The following is a 16,022-nucleotide window of genomic DNA, read 5'->3' as shown; positions in this document are numbered from 1 at the left end:
AGGCAAGCCTTACCTGTAGCGATCCCCTGGGTGGGTACCCAGCCTTCGTCACATCCCACCACCCCACTCAATGTGTGTGCCAGGCAGATATCACTGCCATTCACTTTCTTTAGTGCAGGGGTTAAAAGTAGCTGTAGGAGGAGGCATTGCCATGGAAACGGAAAATCTGCTTTGTGACACACTCTCACTTCCCTCCACCCACCACTTGTGACCCAGACAAAAGCAGCCACTCTTTTTCAACACACCCATAGCTGACTGATGGCCAGCTTATTTCTGGGCCCAGCCTGGAATCAGGGAGCCCCTTGTTGCCCCACATTGAATAACTCACAAGAGAGGCAGTTAAAAGAGTGCCTCCAACAATAAAGTATTGCTTCAGATGCATTCCATTGGAGTTTGATAAGCATGGGGCCAAGAGGTGGCAGGGCTGGGTGGTGGGGTTGTGGTGGGGAGTGCTTTGGGTGGGCCACAGAGAGCTCCCACATGTAACTGGAAGCCAGTGCATGCAGAAATTATGGCCACACCCATGAGATGGCCCCACCCCTGAGAGAGCCCAACCCTAAGACACCCCCCCTACAGACACTTGTGTCCCATATTCAGGCAACAGACACCTCAATGGTGTATTTTGTGATGATGTCATCCACCCCAGTTCAAGATGGTGGACACATGAGTATTTGAGGTGTGAGTGGGCTAACTTGTTGGACTGCCTAACTGATCTGAACCAAATTGGGTACTGTTGTAGTGAGTGACACACAGGGACACCTCAGTGGCATGGTTTGTGATGATGTCATCCACCCCAATTCAAGATGGTGGACACATGAGTATTTGAGGTGTGAGTGGGCTAACTTGTTGGACTGCCTAACTGATTTGAACCAAATTGGGTACTGTTGTAGTGAGTGACACACAGGGGCACCTCAGTGGCATGGTTTGTGATGATGTCATCCATCCCAATTAAAGATGATAGATACGTGAACGTTTGAGGTACAATTGGGAACTGATTTGGTACAGTTGTAGGGACACATAACAAATACCTCAAATTCATAGTTTGGGGCGGTGTACAAATTTGATAAATAAATAAATAAAAATAAATGATGTCATCCACCCCAATTTAAGATGGTGGATGCATGACCATTTGAAGTGCAAGTGAACTGCCTATCCAGTTTGGACGAAATTTAGTCCAATTGCAGGGATAGTGAAAAGAAAATAGACAGATTACTAGAACAACTTGTAGAGAAAAGAAAGTAGACAGATTACTAGAACAACTTGTTAAAAAATAGTTAGTGTCCATATAATATATAATACGTGTAGGGAATATATGGTATGGAACTTTTTGGGAGCTGAACTCTATCTTTTACTCACAATATGTGGTTCCAAAGAACATAAATATTTAACCTAACTAGTCCTCCTTTTATACCAGTTAGGAATTAAATTCAGTAATCCAAAAACCTTTGGTTTAAGATGAGAGTTAAGATGCTTTATATTTTCACTCGTGCTCTAAAAGGAATAGAAATTACAAGTTAAGGTGCCCATCTTAACTTCTGTGCCATAAAAGCTGTAAAGACTCTGTACAGTCAGGTATATGATGATGGCTTTAGAAATGAGGCTTCGTGCACCCACACTTTGCATTGATCAGAGCTGTATCAAGCAGAAATTCATCAGGGGCATTTCTAGGAAGTGATTAAAAATGCACCTGTTAACGTCTGCCTGGCTGCATCCTGCCCCAGCCCAATGTCAACTGAAAGACCAAGACCAACTTTTTGATTACTGATTTTCCAGACATTTTAAAAAGGGAAATCTGATTAGACACTATGGGGAAGAGCTTACCCAAACCACAAGGTAGAACTTCCTGATGTTAAACATCAAAAACTTTGTAAAACATTCAGCTAAGATAAAGTCACACTCCCCTCCCCACCCACCTGAAAAAAACACAATAAATGAAATTAGTGGATTCAGCAATAGTGACAGTGTGACCCCACCTCATGATTATTCAGCAGTGTATAAGGACACAAAAAGGAGCACTTATTTTGTGTTCACTTTAAATCTGCACTTCATTTTTTCCCCTTTTTCTTGAAAACATAAACACAAACAACAATGATAATTTTTTTAAAAACAAATACTTTAACAACCATGTCCAAAACTACAGATTATCTTCCCAGAAATTTCCCATAAATCTCACAGTTCTCCTGCTTCATTTAATTCCCTTCAGGATGGTGTTATTAGCAAAACAGTGTAAAGGTTGTACATAAGTGACAAAGACACACAGCAGCCACACACACACACACACACACACACACACACACACACACTCACTCACTTACTTACTTTGCAGGCATTCTCTCTCTCTCTCTCTCTCTCTCTCACACACACACACACACACACACACACCCTGCTGCCACCCCCTCCACAAACACACACTGGAGACATGCGTGCGCATGTGCACGTGTGTGCGCACATGCGCACACGCACACACACACACAACAGCCTAGAGGAGCCCAGAGAAACCCTTCACAGACTAGCTAAATGGAGCATGTCTCCTCCCCCCGCCCCAAATCCCACTTACATCCGGCTGCACAGAGTGGTGCACCGGTTTGGGCTGTGGTTTTGAAGAACCAGTGACAGTGGAGTAAATGATGTAACCAATGACTGGAGTTGAACAGTGCTTTTTCTAAGGCAAAGGAACAGTTCTAAAAGGTATAGCTGCAGTGGGGAAAGGAAAGAAGAGGTCAGGGAAGGAAACTGAAGGACTCTGACTGGGAAAGAGCTGGTTATGGGCAATGCTGTGGGCACCATAGCTTCAAGAGTCCTACTGCACAGATTATTTTAGCATTAAAGATGCATTTTTTAGCCTCTTAAAATGCGACATTGAGGATCAATTGTGAAATAACCATCGATTGGGTCCCAGAGGGATATACGAAAGTCATTTTTCTGGCATGCAGTTGAAAGGCTGGAACTATGCAAATGGGCTACAAAATCATTTAAATACCATTTCCTCAGTCCAAAAGAATGTCGCCTACCCTTTAAACCCCTGTTCCAAAGATAAAAACTGCTCTATCTAAGCCATATTTTACTAGATCTTCACCAGAGTTGCAGGGGATGTGTCTCTTGTCACCTAGTGAATGTGTGCTGATGGCCAGGCAGATCAGACAAATGGTTTTGCTTTTATAAGCAATAGAATGTTCAGGGCTTATAATGGTGGAATGTGGAATCAACTCTCCATGTACTGACTGTACCAGTAAAATCAGCTCATTTTTACTCAACACAGAAGCTTAGTTTCATGATCTGTGACTAGAAGGGCTGAAGGCAGAGGGCATAGGGGCAAATTGTCAATGTTCTTTCTTACCCATTATTCCATTCACAGCTACTGCAAAACACAGTGCTTGCTAAGGAATATTAGTGGAGGAAATGTCCTTTTAAGGATCATGCTGAAACACAGGGCTTGTAGCATGAGTAGCTAGCTATGATGAGCTCATTAGAAATCTTGTTGAAAAGGGTTCCTTAAAGCCAACCATCAGAAACGCTGCCACAAAAGAGATATTTTTGGCTTCTATTTTATTAAAAGCAATCTCAGTCACTCATGCCTGTAAACAAAGACCATTCAGGAATCATTAAAAATATCACCAATGCATTATTTGATTCTGTTGAAATTAATTGAAATAAATCAAGCCAGTTTCTGTGTGATCATGTGAGTTATTTGCTCTGGGAAGTTTCAAAGCCTGTGCTGCCCTAATATTTATTTATTTATTTATTTATTTATTTATTAGATTTTTATACTGCCCTTCTGATACGGCTCAGGGCGGTTCACAGCATAATAAAAACAATTAAAAACAAATTAAAAATTAAAATCAAACTATTAAAACACAATAAAACCAATAAAACAGCTAAAAGCCCTGGAAATCAGGGCAGCTAATAGTCCAGAAACTACATTAAATATAAAAATGGTTTAACTAAATAGCCTGATAAAAGTCAAATGTGACGAACTGAAGACTAAACAATGTAATCAAATGATGTTCTAAGGGCACTCACAACATATTCACTATGCACCCAGCTGAGTTTATTCTGAGGAACCAAAGTAAGAAGGTAGCATGAATGATGGAGGAGGGTATGAAAGAAAAGCACCTTAATTTGTTGCCAAAGGTCTTTCCAGATGTTGTTCTCCCAGGAGGCCCACAGAGTAGTGACTTTAGGTAACCCAACAATGTAGCTTCAGCAACCACTCCTATTGTAAGGAAATAACTAACAGCAATAATTCCTCTATCCATACTTGCATCAACTCCTGACCCCAATTAGATTTACTTTTGTAGATCTTTTTGGAGAAAAGGTAGTTTTCCTAATGGCATGAGCAGGGCTAATCATAGGACAGATAGTGGCTTAGGCAAAGATGCTCTCTTGGTGCACCCCCCCGCCCCAATCAATTTATCAGTTTTGCCAAGTGGTGTGTCTTGTACAGCATTGCAAAACCTAGTAGTATAATAGGTCCCGCTATTGTTTCCAGGCTTTTCAGAAATGCCCATGAAAAGGCCCCAGAGTTACCTCTCAGTAATATACTGCTTTGCTGACACTGCTCCCCTTTTCCAGTTTTGAGATGCTACTGAAGTCCCACCAACCTTCTCCAGATTCTCCCTCCTCCTTCTTCCCTCTTTCTCTCTGGCTCATTATACAGTCATCAAACAGCAACCCACCAAGCTCAGCATGGTGCCCCCTTCAGGTAGATACCCTGGGTGACCATGTGGCTCATAACATAAGAACATAAGAACAGCCCTGCTGGATCAGGCCCAAGGCCCATCTAGTCCAGCATCCCGTTTCGCCCAGTGGCCTCCCAGATGCTGCTGGAAGCCACAGGCAGGAGTTGAGGGCATGCGCTTTCTCCTGCTGTTACTCCCCCCGCAACTGGTACCTAGAGGCACCCCGCCCCCGAGGCTAGAGGTGGCCTACAGCCCTCTGACTAGTAGCTGTCAATAGACCTCTCCTTGATGAAGTTATCCAAACCCCTCTTAATCCAGGTTGTTGGCTGTCACCACATGTCGTGGCAGAGAATTCCACAAGTTGATTATGCATTGTGTGAAAAAGTACTTCCGTTTGTTGGTCCTAGATTTCCTGGCAATCAATTTCATGGGATGACCCCTAGTTCTAGTGTTATGTGAGAGGGAGAAGAATTTCTTTCTATCCATTTTCTCCACTCCATGCATGATTTTATAGACCTCTATCATGTCTACCCGCCGTTGTCTTTTTTCTAAACTAAATAGCCCCAGGTGTTGTAGCCTAGCCTCATAAGAAAGGTGCTCTAGGCCCTTAATCATTTTGGTTGCCCTCTTCTGCACCTTTTCCAGTTCTACAATGTCCGTTTTTAGATGTGGTGACCAGAAATGTACGCAGTACTCCAGGAGTGGCCACACCATAGTTTTGTATAAGGGCATTATAATGTTAGCCATTTTATTTTCAATCCCCTTCCTAATGATCCCTAGCATGGAATTGGCCTTTTTCACAGCTGCTGCAGCCGCATATTGAGTCGACACTTTCAACGAGGTGTCCACCACGATCCCAAGATCTCTCTCCTGGTCAGTCACCGACAGCTCAGATCCCATCAGCATATACTTGAAGTTGGGATTCTTCATTCCAATGTGCATCACTTTACACACTTGCCAACATTGAACCGCATTTGCCACTTTGTCGCCCACTCACCCAGTTTGGAGAGATCCTTTTGGAGCTCTTCACAATCAGTTATGGATTTCACTACCTGAAAGAGTTTGGTATCATCTGCAAATTTGGCCATCTCATGCTGCTTACCCCTGCTTCTAGATCATTTATGAATAAATTAAAAAGCACCGGCCCCAGTACAGATCCCTGTGGGACCCCACTTCTTACTTCCTTCCATTGCGAAAACTCTCCATTTATACCTACCCTCTGTTTCCTGTCTTTCAACCAGTTAGCAATCCACACATGTACTTGTCCCTTTATCCCATGACCGCTAATTTTCCTCAGGAGTCGTTGATGAGGAACTTTGCCAAAAGCTTTTTGGAAGTCCAGGTATACTATGTCAACTGGATCACCTTGATCCACACACTTGTTTACACTCTCAAAGAACTCCAAAAGGTTGGTCAGGCAATATTTACATTTGCAGAACCCATGCTGGTTCACTGCCAGCAGGGCCTGTTGTTCTATGTGCTTTACAATTTTATCCTTGAGGATGCTTTCCATCAATTTGCCTGGAATGGATGTTAAGCTAACTGGCCTGTAATTTCCCGGCTCACCCCTGGATCCCTTCTTGAAAATTGGTGTTACATTTGCTACTCTCCAGTCCTCTGGTACAGAACCTGATTGCAGGGATAAGTTATATATTTTAGCAAGGAGGTCAACAATTTCACATCTGAGTTCTTTGAGGACTCTTGGATGGATGCCATCCAGCCCTGGTGATTTGTTAGTTTTCAGTTTTTCCAGACAGTTTAGAAGATCATCTCTTGTCACTTCTATCTGACTCAGTTCTTTAGCCGCCATCCCCGAAAAGCCTGTTTCAGGAACAGGTATATGCTCAGTATCCTCTGCCGTGAAGACGGACGCAAAGAACTCATTTAACTTTTCTGCAACCTCCATATCCTCCTTAATAATCCCTTTGACTCCCTCATTGTCTAATGGTCCAACCGCCTCCCTGGCAAGTTTCCTGCTTCTGAGTTTTTGTTATTCCCCTTGATGCTTTTAGCTAAATGTTCCTCAAACTCTCTTTTCGCCTCCCTTATTGTTGCCTTGCATTTCTTTTGCCAGAGCTTGTGTTCCTTTCTGTTCTCTTCATTTGGACAGGCCTTCCAATTTCGAAGGAAGTCTTCTTCCCTTTTTTGGCTCACCAGCTCCTAAGGCTGGCCCTGGTCATGAGTAGCTATTGAATGATGCTCTTGATGTTTCTCTTTCTTATCTACTTACCCTTGCTATTTTAGGGGAGCTTGGCAGGTAACTGTACAGTTTCTGCAATTAGGCAGTGCCTCAGTTGTGGTCAGCATGGAGAGTGAAAAGAGAAAGAAGAGTTGAGAGTTAGAAAGGCTGGGTCTGTAAGAACATAAGAATAGCCCTGCTGGATTAGGCCCAAGGCCCATCTAGTTCAGCATCCTGTTTCACACAGTGGCCAACCAGATGCCACTGGAAGCCTACAGGCATGAGTTGAGGGCATGCCCTCTCTCCTGCTGTTACTTCCCTGCAACTGGTACCCAGAGGCATCCTGCCTTTGAGGCTGGTGGTGGCCTATAGCCCTCTGACTAGTAGCCGTTGATAGACCTCTCCTCCAAGAAGTTATCCAAACCCTTCTTAAAGCCATCCAGATTGTTGGCTGTCACCACATCTTGTGGCAGAGAATTCCACAAGTTGATTATGCATTGTGTGAAAAAGTACCTCCGTTTGTTGGTCCTAAATTTCCTGGCAATCAGTTTCATGGGATGACCCCTGGTTCTAGTGTTCTGTGTGTGAGAGAAGAATTTCTCTCTATCCACTTTCTCCACATGATGCATGATTTTACAGACCTCTATCATGTCTCCCCCCAGTCTTTTCCCCCTAAACTAAATAGCCCTCGGTGTTGTAGTCTTGCCTCATTCACACGGTACCCCAACTCTAGGCCCCTGATCATCTTGGTTGCCCTCTTCTGCACCTTTTCCAGTTCTACAATGTCCTTTTTTAGATATGGTGACCAGAATTGTATGCAGTACTCCAGGTGTGGCCACAACATCACTTTGTATAAAGGCATTATAATGTTAGCAGTTTTATTTTCAAACCCGTTCCTAATGATCCCTAGCATGGAATTGGCCTTTTTCACAGCTGCTGCACATTGGGTCGACACTTTCAATGAGCTGTCCACCACGACCCCAAGATCTCTCTCCTGGTCAGTCACTGACAGCCCAGACCCCATCAACGTATACTTGAAGTTGGGGGGGGGCTGATTTTCATCCCAATGTGCATCACTTTACACTTGCCAACACTGAACCACATTTGCCATTTTGTTGCCCACTCACCCAGTTTAGAAAGATCCTTTTGGAGCTCCTCACAATGTGTTTTGGATTTCACTACCTGGAAGAGTTTGGTATCATCTGCAAATTTGGCCACCTTGCTGCTTACCCCAACTTCTAGATTATTTATGAATAAATTAAAAAGCACCGGTTCCAGTACAGATCCCTGGGGGACCTCACCTTTTACTTCCCTCCATTGTGAAAACTCTCCATTCATACCTATCCTCTGTTTCCTGTCCTTGGACCAGTTAGCAATCCACACATGTACTTGTCCGCTTATCCCATGACTGCTACGTTTTCTCAGGAGTCTTTGATGAGGAACTTTGTCAAAAGCATTTTGGAAGTCCAGGTATACTATGTCAGCAGGATCACCTTGATCCACACACTTGTTGACACTCTCAAAGAACACCCAAAGGTTTGTGAGGCAATATTTACATTTGCAGAACCCATGCTGGTTCACTGCCAGCAGGGCCTGTTGTTCTATGTGCTTTACAATTTTATCCTTGAGGATGCTTTCCATCAATTTGCCTGGAATGGATGTTAAGCTAACTGGCCTGTAATTTCCCGGCTCACCCCTGGATCCCCTTTTGAAAATCGGTGTTACATCTGCAACTTTCCAGTCCTCCAGTACAGCACCTGATTGCAGGAATAAGTTATATACGTTAGCAAGGAGGTCGGCAATTTCACATTTGAATTTCTTGAAGCTATTCAGATGAGCAGAAAACAAGGTTACCTCCTGAAAGCAGATAGAACTCTATTTTTACCTCATAGCAAACAGACGGGCACATGCTGCAAACCCGGCAGGGAGTGTGAGCGACACACGGTTAACATTTTGAGGTTCCCTCTAGCCCCAGGTAGCATTGTTGGTCCTCCAGCCACGCCCATGATGAGCAGTTCCCTGAGTGGATGGGGCAAGCATGTGACCCAAGGAGACCACTCAGAGGGCTCCAAGCTGCAGTCCCGCTCTGCTGCCCCCTGATTGGTAGCCTCAGTTAACCCTTTCCTGGCAACTGCAGCACTGTCTAAGGCACTGAACTCGGTCCCCATGCCAAAAACTCCCTGCTCACAACAAGGCAGGAGAGAGAAGAGAGCAGCTGCAGCTGCCAGCAAAGGAATAGCCAACTTGAACACACACAAACCCCAACACACACCCCAGATCCAGGAGGGACACAGCAGATGCCCCCCGGAGCAGTTGCCAGATGCCGGTGAGAGCAGCTGCCAGATGCCCCACAACTAGCCCAGGCACTAAGTTGGTGGCAAGGGCGATGAGATGTGTCTCCTACCACCCTTGTCCAGTTGCCCCCCTGATCACAGTGGATGGGTAGACAGGCAATGGGGAGTGTGCACCTGCCCTCCTTGCCACATGTGCCACCACCCCCTTCACTCTTGCTGTGGCAGCCCCCATCACCCCATCCCACTGTACAACAGCATGGTTTGAGAAGGGGAACCTGCTCTGCCCCCTCACCCTCCCCGCAGCTGTGGCCTCCATGCCACCACCCATCCCACTGTATAGTGTCTGTAGATGGTAAGAACCCTCCTTGCTCCCCCACGGCCACCGTAGCCAAGTGGCAACTCTGCCTCCCCATCAATTGGCCACTGCCACTCCCTGGCAGCCTCCCAAATAACAGAGAAGTCAATCTGCAACCCATTTTGGTCCTCTGCACATGCACAGAGGCCACTCACGTTACCAGGCGAGTGGGTGTAGGAGCTGCTCTGCCCACCGCTGAGCCCCCTGCGGCCACCGCAAGCCCCCCGCCGCTGCTGCCATTGCCACCATGAGGCCGAAACACTTTGCAAGTATCCCAGTCACCATGTGAGCACAGTCCCCCCCCCCCACCGCCGCCGGGGCAGTGGCGGGCAGAGCGGGAGCGGCTGCTGGGCTGACCATCTGCCTCCATGACCCTTGCGTGGACAGTCTGTCAGTCTAGCGGTCACTCCTGTTCCACCACCCCCCGCCACCACGGGAGCTGGCTCCAGCCGCACCGCCCCCCCCCGCACACATGGTGGCTAGAATACTTGCAAAGATCAGCAGTTTGGCTCAGCGGCGGATGGGTGATGCTGATGTTGAACATCCGTCCACCCACCCCATCCACTGGCCATATGCGACGGCCTCGCATGTTCGAGGGCCCCACACACTCCCCTCATGGAGCACATTTCAACATCCCCTCGCAGGGTGCGAAGGGCTCCCTCTCACACAGCTGTGAGGTGTGAGGGCAGGAGCACGCCCAGGAAGGAGAGCCCCATCCTCCAGCGGGGTGCTGCAAAACAGGGCCATTTTGCAGCACCCCGCTGGAGGGTGGGGCTCTCCTTCCTGGCCACTGCTAACCAGGGCCGGTTAGCAGTGGCCAGTTCTGCTGCCACTGCCATGGCCCAGCCTGGAAGCGAGTGCGACAGCGGGCTGAACCTCTGGGAGTCTCTGGAGGTGAGATGTGCGGCGGGCCTGTTGTGCTTCGAGAAGGGGCTTCCCTGCCTGCAGGAAGGTCAGCCGGCCATCCCACCCGCTCCCTGCCTGTTGGAGACGTTGTTGGACCCACCCAGAGCAGCTGCCGTCTGCTTGGGAAGGAGGAGAGCATTGGCAAGACTGCTGCTGCTCCCTACCCTGCCTTTCCCTGGATTCTGAGTGGGGCAGGGACTTGATTCTTGGGCTGCTCCCTCAGCATCTCTGCTGAGCGCATCTCTAGCCCGATTCTCTTTGAACTGGCTCCCAGCAGCAGCAGCTACAGCAGCAACACTCCCCGCCCCCCAGGCACCAGGAAGGGGAGAGCAACAGCCCCATCACCTGTGCAGTTTCCGCCTGGATAGAGCAAGGTTGCTGGGTATCTGAACTCGGGTCTCCCCAGTCCTAGTCCAGCACTCTAACCACTACACCACGCTGCAGGCACGGGCAGCGACACTCCTGCTCTTGTCCAGTGACTTGCAGGGGACAGGAAGGAGCACAAAAATCCCCATTCAGCCATAAAAACTAGCTGGGTGACTCTGGGCCAGTCACTTCACTCTCAGCCTGACCTAATCCACAGGGTTGTTGTGAGGAGGAACTTGAGTATGTAGTACACTGCTCTGGGCTCCTTGGAGGAAGAGTGGGATATTCTATATTATTAATTCTTCTAGACGGGCCATGCGCCCTGTGGGGCGGCTGGAAAGCAGTTTGACAGTTGCATGGGGGGGGGGGCGCTGTGAAGTGGCAGGGAGCTCAGAGGCTGTCAGGCGAGCAGGCGACAGTCCCTGGCAGTGGCAGGGGGAAGCAAGGACTGCGAGACAGAGATAGAAAGACGGAGGAGAGAGAGCACGAGCACGAGACTTGCAGGTGGCGAGAGCGAGCGAGAGCGTTGCTGGAGTGGCGAGAGACTTGCAGGGGCCAACCGGGGTTGCGAGAGCGAATGAGAGCGTTGCGGGAGTGGCAAGAGACTTGCGAGAGGTGAGCGGGGGTGGCGAGAGCAAGCGGGGGTGGCGAGAACGAGCGAGAGTGTTGTGGGGGTGCAATGCCACATGCTCAGTGCAAGTCCTCACAGATGCTCTGTGCAGGGTCAGCTAGTAAAATGTAAAATGAATGAATAGTATGACATGTGTCTGTGCAACTATTCCCCATAGGGGATAGGGCTGCTATAGGAAGAAGGATTTGAGCTCCCTGCCTGGCATCTCCAGGTTGAGCTGAGTGGGAATCCCGCCTGAGAGCCTCGGGAAGCCACTGCCAGTCTGTGTCGACAGGACTAAGACAGTACTAAGCTGGATGGACTAATGGTCTGTCTCAGTGGAAAGCAGCTTCCTATGTTCATATTTTCCCTTGGGCTCATTTGCAAGGTGCCTGCCACTTTAAGGACGCTCAGTGCTCTTTGCCGGACAGGCTTTCCCCAAACAAACTTCTGCTGTGCTTTGCAGCCCACTCTGTTATCCAGTCTCTATGGTATGGGAGGGAGCCTCAAGCAGCGTTCCACAGCGTTCCGTGGCTCCACACGGGCACTGGGAGGGGGTAGGCAACCTCCCCTGCTTGCTGAACCTGGTTTTAGAGGAGGGGCTGGGAACTGGGTGACCCTCTTTTTACAGAGCCCTGTTTGGGAGTTTGCTGAGGTTCCACACGGTAGTGCTAACCCCGCCTTCAGACCTCAAGCCCTGTTTTTGCTGGTCGTGAGAATAGCTTCTTTGAGTACTCTTGGATGGATGCCATCTGGCCCTGTGATTTGCTAGTTTTCAGTTTTTCCAGACAGTTTAGAAGATCATCTCTTGTCACTTCTATCTGACTCAATTCTTTAGCCTCCATCTCTGAAAAGCCTGTTTCAGGAACAGGTATATGCTCAGGATCCTCTGCCATGAAGACGGACGCAAAGAACTCATTTAACTTCTCTGCAACCTCCATATCCTTAAACCTCCATTAGACTTAAAAAAAAACTTAACAGCCAGCATGTTGTTCCACTCAAAGCTTGGTCAAACAGCCTTCTGTATTGTCTGCCAGGAGTGGGGCACAGAACAAGAAGATCTGAGTAAGAATTACATTTCTGTGTTCTGCTTCCTGACTATAAAAGGAAAAGAGTTAATAGGACAATATCTTTCTCCTCATCAACCACAAGGAATGATGGGCTATACTACACAGGAATCAACATAGATTGAAGCTGGCTGCCTGTTGACAATATTAGGAAGGAAATATTTGGTGGTATCCCTGATTGGCCTTGAGGGTCCAGATTCTTCCCATTCCTCATAGTGATCCTGGGGATTTGGTATGATGTTCAGATGCTATTACTGCTGACACAACTGGCTTTTTTATTTTAACACCAAGCAGGGTAAAAAGGTAAAGTTGTGCCAAGTCAGAGTTGACTCCTGGTGACCACAGAGCCCTATGGTTGTCTTTGTTAGAATACAGGAGGGGTTTACCATTGCCATCTCCAGTGCAGTGTGAGATGATGCCTTTCAGCACCTTCCTATATCGCTGCTGCTCGATACAGGAACCATGCCAGCAGGGATTCAAACCAGCAACCTCTTGCTCGTGAGGCAAGTCATTTCCTCCCTGAGCCATCCTCCCTTTAACTATCCAGCAGATGGCCCGAACACTATCATCACTTCAATCTCTGCCTTCGTGTTGCCAAATCCATTTTTGTTTGCAGATATAAAGTTGTGTCTTCGTTCTACCCTAGCAAACTGTGGGTGCAAATCTGTTTGCCTGGGTTCATTCATTCAAGCTTTTTTGGGGTATAAATATATTTTTGTCATTCTATTTTCAATATATTTGACAAGGAGGTGAGCAAAAGGTGCAGAAGGTTTTGTAGTTTTTCTTACAAAGGGGTTAAAACTACAGCTATGCTTTGATTTTGATGTTGATTTTCTCTATGAACTTGAGTGACACACATCAGAAAGACAGATGCATAAATTCATATGCAGACACCTGGACAATAAAAACTCCTTTTCTGAGATGAATATGCATTATTCACACATCAGCATCACTCAATGTCAGGTTTTTTAGTGGCATATCATACATAATACAGTATGGATGTATTATGGAGTTTAATTCTGGATTAGATTTTGAAAAATAGGGCTTTTGACAAAAACTCTATAGAGGTGAATCACTTGGCTTCTCTGTAACAAAACAATAGCTATAAAATTATTGCATGGAGACAATGAAATGGCTATGAAATTATTGCATGCTAGCCTAGATCTTGATCCTGACTAACCCTGTGTTGATGTACCAGGATTTTTATTTGCAAGGGCGAGGTGTGGTTTTCAGCAATTTCCCCTGTATATAACAGTGGCATTGCAGAAATGGAGTCTGTGGCGCCTAAAGCGTTCGGGGAGATAAACCGCAGGTCACTTTTCCCCACAAGCTCAATTTTCTTGAATTCGGACATTCAGATTAGGAAGCCAGATGTGAAGGTACCTCTGATTTCCTGTTATGTCTGAACGCATCTGCATGTTATGTCTGCATATGTATGCAGTCTCATGATTAACAATTGGAGTAGCTGATTTTGCTTTTACCATGTAAAAAGATATCTATTGATTTTAAAGATGTCGTTTCAACATACAGTTGCACACCAGTTCTTTTCTCCAAGTGCTCTGGTCAGCCATATTGTTGGAACTGGCTCCATGTGATTCCATTCCCCCCACAGGCAAAGGTTTATTCAGGGTTATTATCCCAAATCAACATTTGCTTACAAGAGAGTAGAATCGTGATTTTTTTAAACTCATTCAAGAAACCCAACAATTGCAGTTTAATGAATATATTAAATATCCAATACTATTCAGGAGAAGTTATTGGTTGTTATTATTATTAATATTATTTCTTATTTGCACAAACAGGTGTTATTGATTGGTTTGTTTTATCCAGACATCGAGTCCTTCCCAAGGACCTGAGATGGACTCAATGTCTGGATAAAACAAACCAGTCAATAACACCTGATTGACTATGCAGACAAGAAGTAATAATAATAACAACCAATAATAATTATTATTATTTAATAAATGATTATATTATTTCTTGTTTACACAGTCAGACAGGTGTTATTGACTGGTTTGTTTTATCCAGACATCGAGTCCTTCCCAAGGACCTGGGATGGCTGAATTTTATCATCAATACTGTTGGTTATTATAGATATCGTCGCAAAATATAGGCTGTTCCCAGTAAAGCTGCTTTTTGTAATTGGCAGATGGTGATTTCTGTGGCCCCTATGGTGTTGAGGTGCTCTTCAAGGTCTTTTGGAACTGCACCCAGGGTGCCAATTACCACTGGGATTATTTTGGTCTTTTTCTGCCACAGACTTTCAATTTCTATTTGTAGATCTTTGTATTTGGTGATTTTTTTCTATTTCTTTTTCTTCTATTCTGCTATCCCCTGGTATTGCTATGTCAATTATTTTGACTTCTTCTTCTTCTTCTTCTTCTTCTTCTTCTTCTTCTTCTTCTTCTTCTTCTTCTTCTTCTTCTTCTTCTTCTTCTTCTTCTTCTTTCAATTTCTATACTGCACTTCCAAAAGTGGCTCAGGGCAGTTTACACAGAGAAATAACAAGCAAATAAGATGGATTCCTGTCCCTAAAGGGCTCACAGTCTAAAAAGAAACATAAGATAGACACCAGCAACAGTCACTGGAGGTTGAAGTTTGTTATCCTGAATCAACAGTTTTTGAATAATATTAGATACTTGTGTAACCAGGATCTAGACGTGGCAGGGTGGGGGGAAGAGAACCTAGGGAATATAAGTTTTGAAATACCTATTTTTTATTTTTAAAAGTCCTAGTTTAGAACAAAGTATCATTCTAAGAAGTAACACAAATACGCACTTCATTTTAAAATACAGATTTCATGAATTCAATTGATTCTACCTGGTATAATTCTTTTCCAAGCAGGGTGAGTCATTCTTTAAACGTTAGTTATAATGTTACTAGATTAAAAATGCCTAACAAAATCTTAAAGCACACAATATTGCCCCTAAACCAATGAAGACATGAACCAGTCATTTGAAGAAATGGGCCACAGTTTCATTAACATAATAATAATAATAATAATAATAATAATTATTATTATTATTATTATTATTATTATCATCATCATCATCATCATCATCATCATCATCACATTTGTATCCTGCTCTTCTGCCAAGGAACCCAGAGTGGTGTACTACATACTTGAGTTTCTCTTTCACAACAACCCTGTGAAGTAGGCTAGGCTGAGAGAGAAGTAACTGGCCCAGAGTCACCCAGCTAGTATCATGGCTGAATGGGGATATGAACTGGGGTCACCCCGGTCCTCGTCCAGCACTCTAAGCACTACACCACGCTGGCTCCTATCAAACTATCAATTATCAAAGAAGGGAATCATTGCTCATGTCCTTACAGTGCAAAATCTCAACTACATTACTGGCCTGGCCCCACTGTGTCACCTACATTTTGTATGGGTGATTACGCTCCAGCTCTGAGCATTGATATGGCCGAGAGACCAATTGCTCTTCGCAGCTGACTCCAAAGTCAAGGTATTAGTGGGAAACCTTGTCCCACCCCAAGCTGGACAGCTTTTAAGGCTGGTGAAGCTTCTCCTTGAACAGCAAATCCTAGAAGCCACTTCTGTGGGC

General features: G+C 45.6%; 2 protein-coding genes across 12 annotated transcripts in view; one reads left to right on the top strand and one right to left on the bottom strand.

Annotated features, from left to right (window-relative positions):
• Nucleotides 1-8,852, bottom strand: part of POT1 (protection of telomeres 1) — a 138,922-nt gene extending 130,070 nt beyond the window's left edge. For 3 of the 7 annotated variants that reach the window (XR_008308063.1, XM_053253347.1, XM_053253351.1), the window contains exon 1: nucleotides 8,744-8,852. The gene's annotated coding sequence lies outside the window, so the exon portion shown is untranslated. Of the gene's footprint in view, nucleotides 1-13; nucleotides 140-6,909 lie in introns of those variants that run through there. The other 4 variants (XM_053253345.1, XM_053253344.1, XM_053253346.1 and 1 more) reach the window with 4 other exon arrangements.
• Nucleotides 8,853-11,192: 2,340 nt separating this feature from the next.
• The window catches only part of LOC128326466 (basic proline-rich protein-like), a 65,322-nt gene continuing 60,492 nt past the window's right edge, over nucleotides 11,193-16,022 (top strand). For all 5 annotated transcript variants that reach the window (XR_008308064.1, XM_053253359.1, XM_053253358.1 and 2 more), the window contains exon 1: nucleotides 11,193-11,394. Coding sequence is in view for 4 of the 5 variants with exons in the window: in XM_053253359.1 (XP_053109334.1) it covers nucleotides 11,357-11,394 (38 nt within the window). In the remaining variant the exon portion in view is untranslated. The remainder of the gene's footprint in view (nucleotides 11,395-16,022) is intronic.

This window comes from Hemicordylus capensis, chromosome 5, assembly GCF_027244095.1.
Source record: "Hemicordylus capensis ecotype Gifberg chromosome 5, rHemCap1.1.pri, whole genome shotgun sequence".
Taxonomy (NCBI): Eukaryota; Metazoa; Chordata; class Lepidosauria; order Squamata; family Cordylidae; genus Hemicordylus; species Hemicordylus capensis.
Note: the sequence above shows the minus strand (reverse complement) of the source record. Positions and strands in the feature narration are given on the sequence as shown.